General features: G+C 40.5%; 1 protein-coding gene across 1 annotated transcript in view; it reads left to right on the top strand.

Annotated features, from left to right (window-relative positions):
* Nucleotides 1–5,538, top strand: part of CRTAM (cytotoxic and regulatory T cell molecule) — a 28,791-nt gene extending 23,253 nt beyond the window's left edge. The window contains exons 9-10 of the mRNA XM_027563451.1: nt 1,882–1,968; nt 4,592–5,538. Coding sequence (XP_027419252.1) covers nt 1,882–1,968; nt 4,592–4,722 — 218 coding nt within the window. The 3' untranslated portion in view covers nt 4,723–5,538. The remainder of the gene's footprint in view (nt 1–1,881; nt 1,969–4,591) is intronic.
* The last annotated feature ends 13,773 nt before the right edge of the window (nt 5,539–19,311 follow it).

Raw genomic sequence — 19,311 nt, 5'->3', positions numbered from 1 at the left:
TGGAGGCTTCTATTCACAAAAGGGTACCAAATAGAGAGCATATTCATCCATTCATTCAATAAGCATTCACTGAATACCCACCGTATGCCAGGCACTCTTCCAGGCACTGAGAACACATCTGCCAACAAGGCAGACCAAATCCCTGTCCTCAAGGAGTTCCTATTCTAGGACTGTTGACCAGTCAAGGGTTGAATATAATAGACTGTTTGTGGGCCCATTCTTACTCTGTAAGAATGCACTCAGCTTCCGTCAACCATATGTTTGTAATTTTTCCTAAGCATTCTGATTTAAAAGTTATCATTGGAAACAAAAACAAAATTATTTAGCTAGCATAGAAAATACCTATTAAAATATGTATACTCAACATCAGAGACAGAAGGGACCTTAGAAGTTATCCAGAATAACTATCTGCTCTGTTCGTTCCACAAATGCGTACCAAGATTAAATCCCTGCTTTAATTCTGAGTGGTTATTTAGACCTGGACTGTTCAATACAGTAGCCATAATACAGCTAGTCAGCACACGAACTGTGGCTAGGCACCCTTGAGAGGTGCTGTAAGGATTTGTATTTGACTTTAATATGCTGGACACATCCACTTTTGAAGACTCAGTTCACACACATACACGAGAATATGTCTAATAACAATACATTGAACCTACTAGTTAAATAAAAACATAGCAATTTCACCTGCTTCCTTTTACTTTTTGAAATGGCAACTAGAAAACTGTAAATTATACACGTGACTTGCATGATGGTGCTCTTGAACACTGCTGATTTAGCCATATATGTCTCATACACCTCCAATGACAGAGAACGCATTACATTCTATGGCAAAATACTATTAATACATCTTTGAATGGCTCTGACCCTTTTACTGTTGCTTCTCATGTGGCACATTTATATGATGGACTATTACTCAGCCATTAAAAGCAATGAAATAATGCCATTCGCAGCAACACGGACGGACCTAGAGATTGTGGTACTGAGTGAAGTCAGTCAGACAGAGAAGAAGAGGGAATAAGTGCACACCATTACAGTGAAGCACTTAATATGACATCCCTTGTATGTGGAATCTAAAAAGAAATCACAAAATGAACTTACTTACAAAACAGCAAGAGACTCACAGACTTAGAGAATGAACTTATGGTTGCCAGAGGTTAGGATGTGGGGAAGGGATAGTTAAGGGGGTTTGGATGGACATGTACATACTGCTATGTTTAAAATGGATGACCAGCAAGGACCCACTGTCTAGCACAGGGAACTCTGCTCAATGTTATATGGCAGCCTGGACGGGAGGGGAGTTTGGGGGAGAATGGATACATGTACATATGGCTGAGTGAGTCCCTTCACTGCTCACCTGAAACTATCACAATACTGTTAATCAGCTATATCCCAATACAAAATAAAAAGTTTAAAAACAATTTAAGTATTGCTTTTCCTAGTTTAATATCTATCATTTGAGATATTCAGATGAACTAACATTTTTATCATAAACAGACCTACATATAGGGTCTGGCTTTCCAGTTGTACCCACACAACAGGCAATCGCCACAGTATTGTTTCAAAACCTCCCACTGATACCTCCCCCACCATACTTCTTTAAGCGCTACTAGAATTGTTTCTTCCCAAATAGACAGTATTTGACTCTAATATGCTGTCATCTGACTTCTGCAACTTTTATACTGCATGGCACAGTGCCTGTAGGAATCACAGTAAAACTAAAAAATAATTTACTGAACTAATGAGTACATGAGGTACGGGGGAGGAAGTGGTAAGTCTACTATTGCATAAAAACAGGTACGATCTTATTCAAATGTACATTTCTAAATACAGATGTTGCCTGTGGCACCAGAAATCAATAACAATTTTTTCTTCTTGCAGAAAGTGAGATTTCAGAGCACACTCTAGAAAGTTACAGATCGAGGTCAAATAATGAAGAAACATCATCCCAAGAGAGAAATGGCCAAAGTAAGTCAACTATGGGACCTGAGACATGAAAAATGAGGTTCATTAACTTGTTGCCTTTCATGAGGAGAGGAAAAAATCAAAGTTTGATTTTTAGCACAAGGAAAAGCAAATCACCTGAATCATTTCACAGAACTTAAGGAAATACACCTAAAAAAAACAAAAAGTAGCAGTTCAGCTTGCATAGCTGAACATAAGCCCCTTTGAGAAGCCATCCCTGAGTCCTTGCTGTCATGCACAGGTACATCTTGGACTGAATGCCCCTCCTGTGCACCACAGCATCCTACATACAGCTTTACCAATGAAGAACTTCCCACACCAGGCTGTCATTTTTGGTGTGTTAATCTAGCTACCACAATACACCTCCAGGTGGTGAGCAATTGGGTCTACTCTATGTGTATCCTCAGATCCTAGCATAGGGCTTGTCACATCAGAAGCGGAGAGTCTGGTAAATTTCTATTGAATAAATAAATACAGGGCTTTTGAGGTGGTGCTAGTAGTAAAAACAAACAAACAAAAAAACCCACCTGCTAATATAGGACAGATGCAGGTTTAACCTCTGGATGGAGAAGATCCTCTGGACAAAGGCATGGCAACCCACTCCAGTATTCTTGCCTGGGAAATCTCATGGACAGAAGAGCCTGGCAAGCTACAGTCCAGGGGGTCGCAAAGAGTCAGACATGACTGAGCTCTCATGCAAATAAATATAAGGCTTAACAAATTTGAGCAGAAATGTTTCACGTCTTTTGGATTACTTTATTGCAGTTCTTCAAGCAAAATATGAAAAGAAAAATCCAAAAGGAGATTCAGTGTGTGTGTGCATGTGTGTGTGTGTACTCTTGACAAAGATAAAGTAGACAGAAGCTAGGAATATAGCACAACAAGAATCTTATACCTTCCAACCACTGTTTCCTCCATGCAAATTAACTTATTCCACCTGCCCAAAGTTGCAAGACAATGCAGTGAGCTTTGCCACTAGTTGCTACTGGTTTTCTTGAGGCTTTATAAGAAGCATTTCTTTTACAACACCTCTCACTTTTTTTTGGTTTTGACCTAGCAAGGTGTGAAATGGAAAGAAAGACTAGCTGTAGTACTAGGAAGACGGACTTGAGTGAGTGGCGTGTGTGAGACCCGGGGTGGGGGACGGAAATGTGGGTCAGCTGCCTACAGGCTGTTACACTGCAACACGTATTTCTATGATGTCAGTATAATGTGTAACTGGAGTTGTTTCCTGTACCCACCCATTCCCCCAGGCAAGGGGAACAGAGCAGCGGGTGTAGCTTTGCTGTTCACCTGAAACTATCACAACACTGAGAATTGGGCATACCCCAATGTATGGGTTCAATTGCTCCGCTGTGTCAACTCTTTGTGACCCCATGGCCTGCAGCCCACCAGGCTCCACTGTCCGTGGGATTTTCCAGGCAAGAATACTGGAGTGGGTTGCCATTTCCTCCTCCAGGGGATCTTTCCCACCCAGGGATGAAACCCGTGTCTCCCATGTCTCCTGCACTGGCCGGCGGGTTCTTTACTACTATACCCCAATACAAAATAAAAATTAAAACAACAACAGTGGGAGTAGAATTGTAACCTTTAGCAGGAAAAGGAAAGCCCTCAGTTCAGCTGCTGAGCAAGCAGCTGCTGCTGCTAAGTCGCTTCAGTCGTGTCCGACTCTGTGTGACCCCATAGACGGCAGCCCACCAGGCTCCCCTGTCCCTGGGATTCTCCAGGCAAGAACACTGGAATGGGTTGCCATTTCCTTCTCCAGTGCATGAAAGTGAAAAGTGAAAGTGAAGTCGCTCAGTCATGCCTGATTCTTAGCGACCCCATGGACTGCAGCCTATCACCTCCTCCGTCCATGGGATTTTCCAGGCAAGAGTACTGGAGAGGGGTGCCATTGCCTTCTCCAGAGCAAGCAGAAGCCCTTGTAATTCACCTTTAAGAAAGTCTAAAATGAGCATCTACATAGAAGAAATTAACACATTATAAATTGACTATTAATATACTTTAATAAAAAATTTTTAATTAAAAAAATAGAATAAACCTGTGCACTAAGGACTCCCTACCCAGAAAGGTCTGTCCCCTGCCCCAATACATACTCCCTAGGGTGGGAGGATTGCCACAGCTGTGGGAGGTTGCACTGTCTCCTGGGATATGATGCCCCACTTTCATTCTCCTTCCCTCAGCGTCCTCAAATCCAGCATTTCAACTCTATCATTTCTGCTCATTGTCTTCTGGAGACACTTCTAGACTCCGTGTACAGAGATACATGAGCTTTCAGTGGGCTGCGCCAAACCTCTTATTCCCATAAGCCCTTTTACCTTCAGTATGAAATCATGTTAAAGGCAATGTATTTTTTCCAGCAACACATCCGTTATTTGATATCAGAGATGTCTATATATCTTATTTCAGGTTTATGAGCATAATGTTTACATAAGAAGACTTTTTGAAAATTAGGCTATAACAGAGCATTGAAGACCATGTGTACACAGCAGTGAATTTCAGATTTGAGTTTTTTAAGACATTAACATTTGTACCTACAAATACCACAGGCGATCTGCGTGTTTTAAATAAATGGGTGCAACATTGTTCAAACTAAATGTTTGGGTTTTTCATGTTTTTCTTTCAGCTTCCCGCTCTAGGGGCTGCATAAACTACATCACACAGTTGTACTCGGAGGCAAAAACAAAGACGAAGGAAAAGGCACAACCTTCAAAATTGAAAGGAGAGCTGACTCATATACCAGAAAGCATCGTGTAGGGAGCCTTCCAACAGAAAATAGGATTTCAGGGCAGCCTCATCATCACCTCGGTGGAGCAGCCTGTGGGAAGGTGCTTAATTACCGTCACACGAAAAACGTCCTTTGAGTGCAATGCAAGATGGCGTCCTCCAATAGTAAACCACCGCGGGACTCAGAGCAATAAGTGAGGACCAACCCATGGACATAAAGCTTTGTAGTTTAAAAGAAATGAACAGAACTTATTATGCCTGACACTACTTCAGAGCGGGAGGATTCTACTGAAGCGGGAGGATTCTACTAAAGCAGGAGGATTCTACTAAAGCGGGAGGAAGCTTTGGGATCAGGGTCAATGTGATCGGCTAACATTCTTACTGGAAAGGAAAACAGGAGATTTTAGATGCTGGGCTCTAGTGGAACTACTTAAAAAAAATTTTTTTTAATTGTTTTTAATCTTTCTTTCTGGTTTCCAAATAAAGATCTTTGGGATGAAAAGGACCCAAAGAAGGTCTCTAGTCCTAGGAGCTGACTTTCAAGACAGACTTTAAGCAGCTGTAACCAGTCCATGCCCTGTCAGGGATAAGTCATGAATGAGTCAGATGAACATGAAGGTCCCAAAGTTCATGCCCTAAGACCTAAGGGTAGTTCAAGGCAGACCCAAAGATTCCATGTTCTTAGAATTGTCTTGCTAAATCACAATAGTTGGCCTGGAAGACCATGTTTTTACCAGGACACTTCATTCCAAAAACATGTACAAAAGAAAATAATGAGTTGAATTTCCTGATGACTGATCTAATAGATGCTTTTCAAAAATTATTTAATAAAGAGCTGACTATGTATTTGTGTTTTTAGTGGTTGTTTCAAGGTGTACTTCCCCCCTTCACTTTTACATATGAAAATGTGTGAAAACATTTATGACATGTCTCATTCTTTGGGTCTGAATAAACTATTTCTAAAATAATACCACCTGCTGGCCCCACCTCTCCCTGCACTGCTCTACCACACATAAAATTTATGAGTTTGTATTTGTTACAGAGGCCAGATCCAGCTGTGATTTTTTTCTTGTGATAATTTTTTTAAAACAATCACAAAATTACTGAAAGGCATAAGGACAGAATGAAGTGCTTTTCCCTCTAATCCAGGGGTGCCCAACCTCTGGGATCTAAAGCCTGGTGATCTGAGCTGATGTAATAATAACAGAAACAAAGTGCCCGATAAATGTAATGAGCGTGAATCATCTCAAAACCATCCCCATCTCCCCGGTCTGTGGAAAGTCTTCCATGAATCCAGTTCCTGGTGCCAAAAAAAAGTGGGGACCGCTGCTCTAAACCATTGTAAGTTGACATGATGACCCTTTAGGCTGGAGTAGGATTCTATCTCATTGCTTACATATAACTTAAGGTAGTGTTTCATGTTTCCTTGTTTCTGTTCATTGGAAAATAGAAGTAAAAAATAAGAAATCTCTATCCTTCTTAGTTTTACCTTTCGGGAATTAAGTCAAAAAGATGCTTATTTTACTTCTTCTCGAATGACTCAAGAAAAACCAAACCAAAATTCTCTGACTGTAAGCATCTCTCATTAGGTAAAAATAACGGAGAGAAAAATCCTACTACCCAACAGACTGAGCACACATAAAATAGGGAAGGCTCCCCTCAGGGGAAGAGGACAGCTCCAACTGCTAGGCATTCACAAGGTCACTAATTTAACCCAATAACATAATTTCCTGTTACCTCCCCCAAGTGAAGTCATGGTACTTTGCTATATTTATAATAACGTTTTGATCTAGCTGAAATGCAATTCTATTTTTACAGTGTTGCACCTACTAAGAGAGAAGCCCTTTTCCTTCCTGTAATGCCTTCATGAGCAAATTTGTCATCACTGACCATTACTCTGCTGCTGCTGCTGCTGCTGCTAAGTCGCTTTAGTCGTGTCCAACTCTGTGCGACCCCATAGACGGCAGCCCACCAGGCTCCCCCATCCCTGGGATTCTCCAGGCAAGAACACTGGAGTGGGTTGCCATTTCCTCCTCCAATGCATGAAAGTGAAAAGTGAAAGTGAAGTCTCTCAGTCGTGTCCGACTCTTAGCGACCCCATGGACTGCAGCCCACCAGGCTCCTCTGTCCATGGGATTTTCCAGGCAAGAGTACTGGAGTGGGGTGCCATTGCCTTCTCCGGACCATTACTCTAGACCTGTTCAAATATGATAATTTTTTCCCACCTTTTCTGCTCTACATCTCATTTTCATATAGAAGCAAACCAAAACTAAGGCAACAACAGCTTCTTATATTCTCCCCAAATGCCTCAGTTTATCTTTTTAAGAAGATATCTTGCCTAACTGTAGAGAGACTTAGCTTTGTGGAAGCACCTTTTATTGACATTTAAACACAGAAAATAATTCTGCCAGATCTTTTGCAATCCCCTGAAAAAATGAGTCACAATTTTTAATTAAGATAGGATACTTCTTTTGAGTCAGGCCCTGATTTGTGAAATAAAAATTGTGTCCCATTAGAAAATTACTAGACTCTGTGACTTTCAGTGTGGTTTGAAGGAGACTAAGCCTCAGAGATCCAGATGAAATTTTCAAATGAAGCTACCCCCTTTACTAGAGATAAACATCAAATCAATAACTAATATTACACTTTATTATTATCATTTTTTTGGCCATGCTGCAGCTTGTGGAATCTTAGTTCTGACCAAGTATTGAATCCAGGCCCTCAACATTGAGACTGGACTGCCAGGGAATTCCCTAAATATTATTCTTTAAAATGGGGGGTGTGTGCTCTTTCTTTCGCTTTTCCCTAATTCTTTATTCCCAGGTTGTGGTAAGTTAGTTTTGGTCACAGAATAACTTCCTGTATCTTAAGCTTCCTCATCTGTAAAATGGGGATAAAAATCCCCACCACACAGGATTAGTGTGAAGACTAAATGAGATAAGAGTACTAGTTTCTCCCCGTACAAGTTTAAGACAATGGCATAGAGACCACTAAATCCTGGGTCTACTTACTGAGAATATTCTGATAACTGGATATACAGAATTTTAACTTTAAAGCTAAGCATGCACAATAGGCACTGCTATTGAAGAAAACCACATAGAAAAGCTTTTAATGAGCTCTGTCACCTCATCTCATAATAAAATAAGCAGCAACTAGAAGAGCATGTATTAATACTGATGCTGTAAAACAAAAATTTTATATGCGATAAAGGTGGTATCTCAAATGATTTTCGAAAGAAAAGATCAACATTTTACTAACTGGGCAGCCATACAGAAAAAGGCAAAACTTGATAAAGATATCATAAACCAAAAATAAAATCCAAATAGATGGAATATTTAAAAATATAAATGAAACCATAGAAATATCAGAAAAAAAATAGGTAATTAACCTTTAGACCTATAGATAATTAACCTATAGACCAATTAGGTCTATAACCTGGGAGTGGGATAAACTTCTCTTATCATGACTCAAAATTCAAAAATATGAGGGAAGAAGAGTGATAGCTTAGACTATATAAAAATAAATGCCTCGTGGCATTAAATAAATAGAAAGTGAAAGGCTGGGGGTGGGGGGAGTGGTAAAATCCTTAAAGACCTTCTAAAAATAAGAAAAACAACCAACACCACACCAGAAAAAGAACAAGGAAAAAAGGCAAATTGTTCTTAATATTAAAAAGTATATAACAAGTATAATATATAAAAAGTATAAAAAAAATAAAATAAATAAAAAGTACATAACAAGGAAATTCAAATGGTTAATTGCAGGTTGGGGCAAAAAAATGCATAACTAGAGCCTGGAACATTTTAGACTGGAAAATAAGTAAGTAATCAGAGACAAATCACTTTTAGATATTGCTTGGATAAAAACTCTTTAATCTGAAATGTAAAATATATTTTCAATAATTTGGAAGGTCACTAATAAAAACAGCCATCAGATCAGATCAAATCAGTCGCTCAGTCGTGTCCGACTCTTTGCAACCCCATGAATCGCAGCACACCAGGCCTCCCTGTCCTTCACCAACTCCCAGAGTTCACTCAGACTCATGTCCATCAAGTCAGTGATGCCATCCAGCCATCTCATCCTCTGTTGTCCCCTTCTCCTCCTGCCCCCAATCCCTCCCAGCATCAGGGTCTTTTCCAATGAGTCAACTCTTCGCATGAGGTGGCCAAAGTACTGGAGTTTCAGCTTTAGCATCATCATTCCTTCCAAAGAATTCCCAGGGCTGATCTCCTTCAGAATGGACTGGTTGGATCTCCTTGCAGTCCAAGGGACTCTCAAGAGTCTTCAACACCACAGTTCAAAAGCATCAATTCTTAGGCACTCAGCCTTCTTCACAGTCCAACTCTCATATCCATACATGACCACAGGAAAAACCATAGCCTTGACTAGGCAGACCTTTGTTGGCAAAGTAATGTCTCTGCTTTTGAATATGCTATCTAGGTTGGTCATAACTTTCCTTCCAAGGAGTAAGTGCCTTTTAATTTCATGGCTGCAGTCACCATCTGCAGTGATTTTGGAGCCCAGAAAAATAAAGTCTGACACTGTTTCCACTGTTTCCCCATCTATTTCCCATGAAGTGATGGGACCAGATGCCATGATCTTCGTTTTCTGAATGTTGAGCTTTAAGCCAACTTTTTCACTCTCCACTTTCACCTTCATCAAAAGGGTTTTTAGTTCCTCTTCACTTTCTGCCATAAGGGTGGTGTCATCTACATATCTGAGGTTATTGAGATTTCTCCTGGCAATCTTGATTCCAGCTTGTGTTTCTTCCAGCCCAGCGTTTCTCATGATGTACTCTGCATAGAAGTTAAATAGACAGGGTGATAATATACAGCCTTGACGGACTCTTTTTCCTATTTGGAACCAGTCTGTTGTTCCAGGTCCAGTTCTAACTGTTGCTTCCTGACCTGCATACAAATTTATCAAGAGGAAGATCAGGTGGTCTGGTATTCCCATCTCTTTCAGAATTTTCCACAGTTTACTGTGATCCACACACTCAAAGGCTTTGGCATAGTCAATAAAGCAGAAATAGATGTTTTTCTGGAACTCTCTTGCTTTTTCCATGATCCAGCGGATATTGGCAATTTGATCTCTGGTTCCTCTGCCTTTTCCTCCTGATGCTTGAACATCAGGAAGTTCACGGTTCACATATTGCTGAAGCCTGGCTTGGAGAATTTTAAGCATTACCTTACTAGCATGTGAGATGAGTGCAACTGTGCGGTAGTTTGAGCATTCTTTGGCATTGCCTTTCTTTGGATTGGAATGAAAACTGACCTTTTCCAGTCCTGTGGCCGCTGCTGAGTTTTCCAAATTTGCTGGCATATTGAGTGCAGCACTTTCACAGCATCATCTTTCAGGACCTGGAACAGCTCAAGTGGAATTCCATCACCTAGCTTTGTTCGTAGTGATGCTTTCTAAGGCCCACTTGACTTCACATTCCAGGATGTCTGGCTCTAGGTCAGTGATCACACCATCGTGATTATCTGGGTCGTGAAGATCTTTTTTGTACAGTTCTTCTGTGTATTCTTGCCATCTCTTCTTAATATCTTCTGCTTCTGTTAGGTCCATACCATTTCTGTCCTTTATCGAGCCCATCTTTGCATGAAATGTTCCCTTGGTATCTCTGATTTTCTTGAAGAGATCTCTAGTCTTTCCCATTCTGTTGTTTTCCTCTATTTCTTTGCATTGATCGCTGAAGAAGGCTTTCTTGTCTCTTCTTGCTATTCTTTGGAACTCTGCATTCAGATGTTTATATCTTTCCTTTTCTCCTTTGCTTTTCGCTTCTCTTCTTTTCACAGCTATTTGTAAGGTCTCCCCAGACAGCCATTGCTTTTTTGCATTTCCTTTCCATGGGGATGGTCTTGATCCTGTCTCCTGTACAGTGTCACGAACCTCAGTCCATAGCTCATCAGGCACTCTATCTGTCATAAGTACATGAAAAGACGCTCAGTATCATTAGTCACTGTTGCTGTTGCTTAGTCGCTAAGTCCTTTTGTGATCCCATGGACTGCAGCCCACCAGGCTCCTCTGTCCATGGGGCTTTTCCCGGCAAGCATACTGGAGTGGGTTGCCATTTCCTTCTGCAAGGGATCTTCCTAACCCTGGGGTCAAACGCATGTCTCCTGCATTGGCAGGCTAATTCTTTACCAGTGAACCTCCAGAGAAGCCCTGCCATTAGTCACCAGGTATCTGCAAGTCAAACCTACAATGAGACAGAACTTCTCACAAGGATGGTTATCATAAAAAGAGTCAGACAAAAGCAAATATTGGAAAGGACATAGAAAAATGGGAGCCCCCAGAGATTACTGACAGGAATATAAATATTTCAACCACTTTGGAAAGCATTCTCAAAGTTTTCCAAAAGTTCAACAGAGCATTTCCATATGCTCCATCTGTTCCATTCTGAGGTATACATGGCCACAGTGATAACTAGACTTACCACGGTAATCGCTTTGAAATGAATACAGAGATACCAAATCACTGAGTTGTGTACTAGGAACTAACATAGTGTTGTAGGTCAGTTATACTTTATTTTTTTTTCAGTTATACTTTAAAAACAAACAAACCCATAGAAAAAGAGACCAGATTTGTGGTTACCAGAGACAGGGAATGGAGGAAGGAGGTACTGGATGAAGGTAATCTAAAGGTACAAACTTTCAGTAATAAGATAAGTAAGCGCTATAGGGATGTAACGTACAACTTGATAAATATAACTAACACTGCTATATGAAAAGTTCTAAATCCTAAGAGGTCTTATCACAGCGGAAAAATATTTTTGTTTCTTTAACTGTATATCTATATGAGATGATGGATGTTCACTAAACTCATCATGATAATCATTTCATGGTACATGTAAGTCAAATCATTAAGCGATACACCTTAAATTCATACACTGCTATATGTCAGTTATATCTCAATAAAGCTAGAAGGATCAAAACTACCTAAGAGAATAGGGGAAAAAGAAAGAAAACATATGTCCACATAAAAACTTGTACCTGAACACTGCTATATCTAAAATGGATAATCAACAAGGACCTACTGTATAGCACAGGGAGCTATTCAGACCTACTGTGTAGCCCTCTCCCAGCCTGGATGGGAGGGGAGTTCAGGGCAGAATGAACACATGTACAGTGCGTGGCTGAGTCCCTTTGCTGTTCACCTGAAACTATCACAACATTGTTAACAGGCTATCCCAATACAAAATTAAAAGTTTAAAAAAAAACAAAACTTGTACCCGAATGTTCATAGCAGCATTATTCATAATCGTGAAAAGGTGGGAACAACCCAATGACTATCAACTGATGAATGAATGAGTAAGACATAGTATATTTATACAGTGGCAATACAAAGGAATGAAGTACTGATAACGTGCTACAATATGGGTGAACCTTGACAATATTATGCAATAAAAAAAGCCAAGCACACAAACACAAATTCTATGATTCCATTTACATGAAATGTCCAGAAAAGGCAAACCCATAGAGACAGAAAGCAGTTAGTGGTTGGCAATGGCTGACACGAGGGCAGGGAATGAGGAATGGCTGCTTTGGGAGAGGTATTCTGGAATTAAATAGTTGTGATGATCGCCCAGCTTTATGAATACACTAAAAACTACTGAACTGTGTGCTTTAAAGGGGTCAATTGTGCAATGTGTGAATTATATCTCAATAAAGCTGTCATTTTAAAAAATCACTTTGTAGAACTTGTTTGGATCCTGATTTTACCGATTACAGAAAGACACATGGAATGATTTTACCGATTACAGAAAGACACATGGAAGACAGTCTGGAAATTCTGAACACGACTTAGTGTAAAATGATATGAAAGAGTTGTTAATTTTATTTCAGATGTGACAGTGCCACTGTGGTAGTTTAAAAATTGTCTCATATGCATCCTAAGTACTTATGGATAAAACTGTATAGCAGCTTGGATTCACTTTTAAACAATGCATTGGGAGTACAGAACAGTATGCGTAGAAACAAGATCACTCACAGACTGATCTTTGTTGAAGCTGAATGAAGGTTACTTATGACTTCATTATACCTTTCTCTCTACTGTTGTATGTTCTTAAACTGCCATAATAAAAATGCCTTAAAATTATTTTTAGACAAGCAAACCAAGGAAACAAAACAGAAGAAGAAAAGCAATCATCATTTGTTAATCTGTATTCCTAAGAACCATTCTATGGGATCATCTTGTTCCTAAAGCTTTTGATGCCAGCAGGCAGAATTCACCCCCACACACACACCCTCCGGCTTGCCCAGCCCTAACTAGTTCTCCTAGAACATGGCTAGCATTCTCTGCACATCTGCCTGTTGAATTGCATTGTCTGTATAAACATATATTTATCACAACTTCACTCCTCTAGAATTCTCAAGACGGGTTATTCTAAACAAGCAAGTTTTTCTGGATGATTGAGAGTTTATCCCTTGAAATTTAAAACATTCTAATATTTTTAGATAAAAATCTTTGTAAAATATATTGCATGACTTTTACCTTTCTAGTAGTAAACTGGCCTGTTCTTTACGGGTTTTTTAAATTAATCATTATGAAAATTAATCATGCTTACTGTAGTACTGGGATTCCACAGAGGGTTTTCAGCTATACAGTGGCTTGCTGCCTACATCAAAGGACCCCCAGGTGGCTCTGGGTCTTTCTGAACATCTCTTATGTCACTCATGTTCCTTCACTTCCTGGTATTGTCCTCTCTGTCCTCAGAGTGCCGTCTCTCCCCATCTGTAATTTATTACTTTGAATTTAACATGTAAGTGAAGGAACAAGACACTTTGATTTGTTAGAATTACAGAGTAACCACACTTTCCAGCTATGTGCTCAGTTGACTCAATGGACATGAATTTGAGCAGACTCTGGACAGGGAAGCCTGGCATCCTGCAGTCTGTGGGGTTGCAAACAGTCCAACCCGACTTAGTGACTGAACAACAACAACAATCTATTTTAATAATTTTTTGACCTGTTTTTCTCATTCTTCTTTGTTTTTCAGTTAGTTCAGCATCAGATTGCCAGCTTAATTCTGAACAGATGATACATGCAAAACCACTTTGCAAACCCTGGGAAACTGCTAATCATACATAAATTATCATTGTTATTTCCATGAAAGTCGCTCAGTTGCGTCTGACTCCTTGCGACCCCATGGGCTGTAGACTGCCAGGTTCCTCTGTCCATAGAATTCTCCAGGCAAGAATACTGGAGTGGGTAGCCGTTCCCTTCTCCAAGGGATCTTCCTGACCCAGGAGTCAAACCGGAATCTCCTCCATTGTTGATGGATTCTTTACCATCTAAGCTACCAGGGAAGCAGGAGATGAAAACGATGCACTCTACGGCTTTATTTTGTTCATATGATTCCACCTTATAATCCTTAAGAATTTTGAAAAACAGCTTTATTTTGTTCATATGATTCCACCTTATAATCCTTAAGAATTCTGAAAAATTCTGCTTATTAATTCACTGTCTCTCAGCTTCAAACATACTCATGTACTTGGCTGTCATGCTGGGTTAGCCTCTGCAAACCTTTTACCTTGGCCAGTCACTCCTTGTTAGGCTCTGCCAGTAGAGGGCAGTAGAGAGACACTACACTTCCCCAGCGTGCTTTACCTCTCCCGCACAGCTCAGCCTGTTTCAGTAGCCATAGTTGGTGTGAGTTTTCCCAGTCCTCCCAGAACCAGCTTCAAAAGCCTCTTAAAGACACCAGCACTCATCAGCTTGGAATCTCCTCCTTCTCCCAGCTCTGGCCCCTTCCTTCCAGCTTCCAGGCGATCATTACAAATTCTTCCCTGTGTTCTCACAGAAATAGGGTTGGTGGTTGATTCCTGTACCTACTGTTCCAAGGACACCTGGGTTCCTTTTTGCTACTTTTCAGTTAATAAATCTTCATGTTAAATTATTTCCATTAAAATTACTGCTGTTGGGCTTCCCTGGTGGATCAGTGGTAAAGAAGCCACCTGCTAATGCAAGAGATCTGCATATCTGAGGTTATTGCTATTTTTCCCGGCACTCTTGATTCCAGCTTGGCTTCTTCCAGCCCAGTGTTTCTCATGATGTACTCTGCATATAAGTTAAATAAACAGGGTGACAATATACAGCCTTGACGGACTCCTTTTCCTATTTGGAACCAGTCTGTTGTTCCATGTCCAGTTCTAACTGTTACTTCCTGACCTGCATATAGCTTTCTCAAGAGGCAGATCAGGTGGTCTGGTATTCCCATCTCTTTCAGAATTTTCCACAGTTTATTGTGATCCACACAGTCAAAGGCTTTGGCATAGTCAATAAGGCAGAAATAGATGTTTTTCTGGAACTCTCTTGCTTTTTCCATGATCCAGCGGATGTTGGCAATTTGATCTCTGGTTCTTCTGCCTTTTCTAAAACCAGCTTGAACATCTGGAAGTTCACGGTTCACATACTGCTGAAGCATGGCTTGAAGAATTTTGAGCATTACTTTACTAGCGTGTGAGATGAGTACAATTGTGCGGTAGTTTGAGCATTCTTTGGCATTGCCTTTCTTTGGGATTAGAATGAAGACTGACCTTTTCCACTCCTGTGGCCGCTGCTGAGTTTTCCAAATTTGCTGGCATATTGAGTGCAGCACTTTCAAAGCATCATCTTTCAGGACCTGGAACAGCTCAACTGGGATTCCATCACCTCCACTAGCTTTGTTCGTAATGATGATTTCTAAGGCCCACTTGACTTCACATTCTAGGATGTCTGGCTGTAGGTCAGTGATCACACCATCGTGATTATCTGGGTCGTGAAGATCTTTTTTGTACAGTTCTTCTGTGTATTCTTGCCATCTCTTCTTAATATCTTCTGCTTCTGTTAGGTCCATACCATTTCTGTCCTTTATCGAGCCCATCTTTGCATGACATATTCCCTTGGTATCTCTAATTTACTTGAAGAGATCTCTAGTTTTTCCCATTCTGTTGTTTTCCTCTATTTCTTTCCGTTGATCGCTGAGGGAGGCTTTCTTATCTCTCCTTGCTATTCTTTGGAACTCTGCATTCAGATGCTTATATCTTTCCTTTTCTCCTTTGCCTTTCACTTCTCTTCTTTTCAAAGCTATTTGTAAGGCCTCCTCAGACAGCCATTTGCTTTTTTACATTTGTTTTCCATGGGGATGGTCTTGATCCCTGTCTCCTGTACAATGTTACGAACCTCCATCCATAGTTCATCAGGCACTCTATCTATCAGATCTAGGCCCTTAAATCTATTTCTCACTTCCACTGTATAATCATAAGGGATTTGATTTAGGTCATAGCTGAATGGTCTAGTGGTTTTCCTTACTTTCTTCAATTTAAGTCTGAATTTGGTAATAAGGAGTTCATCATCTGAGCCACAATCAGTTCCTGGTCTTGTTTTTGCTGACTGTATAGAGCTTCTCCATCTTTGGCTGCAAAGAATATAATCAATCTGGTTTCGGTGTTGACCATCTGGTGATGTCCATGTATAGAGTCTTCTCTTGTGTTGTTGGAAGAGGGTGTTTGCTATGACCAGTGCGTTCTCTTGGCAAAACTCTATTAGTCTTTGCCCTGCTTCATTCCATATTCCAAGGCCAAATTTGCCTGTTACTCCAGGTGTGTCTTGACTTCCTACTTTTGCATTCCAGTCCCCTATAATGAAAAGGACATCTTTTTTGGGTGTTAGTTCTAAAAGCTCTTGTAGGTCTTCTAGAACCATTCAACTTCAGCTTCTTCAGCATTTGTGGTTGGGGCATAGGCTTGGATTACTGTGATATTGAATGGTTTGCCTTGGAAATGAACAGAGATCATTCTGTCATTTTTGAGATTGCATCCAAGTACTTCATTTCAGACTCTTTTGTTGACCATGATGGCTGCTCCATTTTTCCTAAGGGATTCCTGCCCACAGTAGTAGATATAATGGTCATCTGAGTTAAGTTCACCCATTCCAGTCCCATTTTAGTTCGCTGATTCCTAGAATGTTGACATTCACTCTTGCCATCTCCTGTTTGACCACTTCCAATTTGCCTTGATTCATGGACCTAACATTCCAGGTCCCATTACTTCATGGGAAATAGATGGGGGAAACAGTGGAAACAGTGTCAGACTTTATTTTTTTTGAGCTCCAAAATCACTGCAGATGGTGACTGCAGCCATGAAATTAAAAGACGCTTACTCCTTGGAAGGAAATTTATGGCCAACCTAGATAGCATATTCAAAAGCAGAGACATTACTTTGCCAACAAAGGTCTGTCTAGTCAAGGCTATGGTTTTTCCAGTGGTCATGTATGGATATGAGAGTTGGACTGTGAAGAAAGCTGAGCGCTGAAAAATTGATGCTTTTGAATGGTGGTGTTGGAGAAGACTCTTGAGAGTCCCTTGGACTGCAAGAAGATCCAACCAGTCCATTCTAAAGGAGATCAGTCCTTGGTGTTCATTGGAAGGACTGATGCTAAAGCCGAAATTCCAGTACGTTGGCCACCTCATGCAAAGAGTTGACTCACTGGAAAAGACCCTGATGCTGGGAGGGTTTGGGGGCAGGAGGAGAAGGGGACGACAGAGGATGAGATGGCTGGATGGCATCACCGACTCGATGGACATGAGTTTGAGTAAACTCCGGGAGATGATGATGGAGAGGGAGGCCTAGCGTGCTGTGATTCATGGGGTTGCAAAGAGTCGGACATGACTGAGCGACTGAACTGAACTGAATGGAAGAGATGCAAGTTTGACCCTTGGGTCAGGAAGATCCCCTGGAGGAGGAAATAGCAACCCACTCCAGTATTCTTGCCTGGCAAATCCCATGGACAGAGGAGCCTGGCGGGCTACAGCTACACAACTTAGCAACTAAATCACCACCGATATCAACTCTATAATATGCTGGACAGGACTATCCTTGTGGTCCAGTGGTTAAGAATACATACCACTGCAGGGGACACAGGTTCAATCCCTGGTCTGGGAAGATCCCACATGCTGTGAGGCAACTAAACCCCTGCGCTACAACTGCTGAGCCCGTGCTCTAGAGCCTGTGCTCATGAACAAGAGAAGCCACCACATCAAAACCAAGAGTAGTGCCCACCGACTGCAACCAGAGAAAGCTTGCACACAGCAACAAAGACCCAGCACGACCAAAAATAAAACTAAAAGTTTTAAATGCTGGACAGAATAACACCAATGCTTTCAGCAACCTTGCTTTCATTTCTTCAAGTAACATTGAGGTCCTATTGTATACTCATTCCCTGCTGTCAAAAACATTTTGTTTTTAATCTAACTCTAATATAAAGCTGGATGGCATCACTGACTCAATGGATGTGAGTCTGAGTGAGCTCCAGAAGTTGGTGATGGACAGGGAGGCCTGGCGTGCTGTGATTCATGGGGTCGCAAAGAGTCGGACACGACTGAGCAACTGAACTGAACTGAATATAAAGCAGAATAAAAAGCAGCAAAATTGAGTACTCAAGATATTTTCCAACACTCTGTGTTTGCTATCATTAATGACACCACTGTAGAAGAATTTTCACATCTTTGAAGATAGTTAATCAAATCTCTTTTTGGGTTTAACACTATTTTAATATGAATACAATCTCCAATCCTTCTTTACTCTTCTTCAAAAATTTTTAATAGTGAAACATTCTACATACACATAAATGTACAGCTTAATAAATTGCTATAAAATGAATATCTATGTAGCTAGCATTAAGTAAGGAAACATAATCTCAAATTGGCAAAATGGTTGTCTGAGGAGACCTCATAAATAGCTGAGAAAAGAGGAGAAGCAAAAGGTAAAGGAGAAAAGGAAAGATATGCCCATCTGAATGCAGAGTTCTGAAGAACAGCAAGGAGAGGTAAGAAAACCTTTTTAAGTGAACAATGCAAAGAAATAGAGAAACCATACTTAATATTTTGTAATAACCTATAATGGAAAATAATCTAAAAGAGAATATAAATATCTAGATATATGGAGATGTATAGATGTATACAAATATATATGATATATATATAACTGAATCACTTTGCTGTACACTTGAAAGTAACACAATATTGTAAATCAACTAAACTTCAAAATAATTCATTAAAAAAAATGCCCCTGTGGAGGGGTTCTCTAGTGGTCCAATAGTTAAGAATCCACCTTGCAATGCAAGGGACACAGGTTCGATCCCTGGGCTGAGACGATCCCACGTGCTGCATAACAACTAGGCCCATGTGCCATAACTACTGAGCTGGCAGCACTCTAGAGCCTGAGAGCCGAGACTTCTGAAGCCTGTGCGTCTAGAGCCTGTGCTCCACCAAGAGAAGCCTGCACACCAACAGAGTAGCCCCCACTCGCAGCAACTAGAGAATGCCCGTGTGCAGCAACGAAGACCCACCACAGCCAAAAAGTAAATAAACAAATCTTTTTTAAATGCTACTGTTAAAAATATATATATTTCCAAATCAGTCAGGGGCCTCTTTGTCAGCTCCATCTATATTTATCTCAATAAAATACAAGAAAGTGGGAGGAAGGAAAAAAGGAGTACATCAAGGCTATATATTGTCACCCTGTTCATTTAACTTATATGCAGAGTACATCATGAGAAACGCTGGACTGGAAGAAACACAAGCTGGAATCAAGATTGCCGGGAGAAATATCAATAACCTCAAATATGCAGATGAGT

Source organism: Bos indicus x Bos taurus, chromosome 15 (genome assembly GCF_003369695.1).
Source record: "Bos indicus x Bos taurus breed Angus x Brahman F1 hybrid chromosome 15, Bos_hybrid_MaternalHap_v2.0, whole genome shotgun sequence".
Taxonomy (NCBI): Eukaryota; Metazoa; Chordata; class Mammalia; order Artiodactyla; family Bovidae; genus Bos; species Bos indicus x Bos taurus.
The sequence above is the reverse complement of the archived record's forward strand: the minus strand, read 5'-3'. Positions and strand labels throughout refer to the sequence as shown.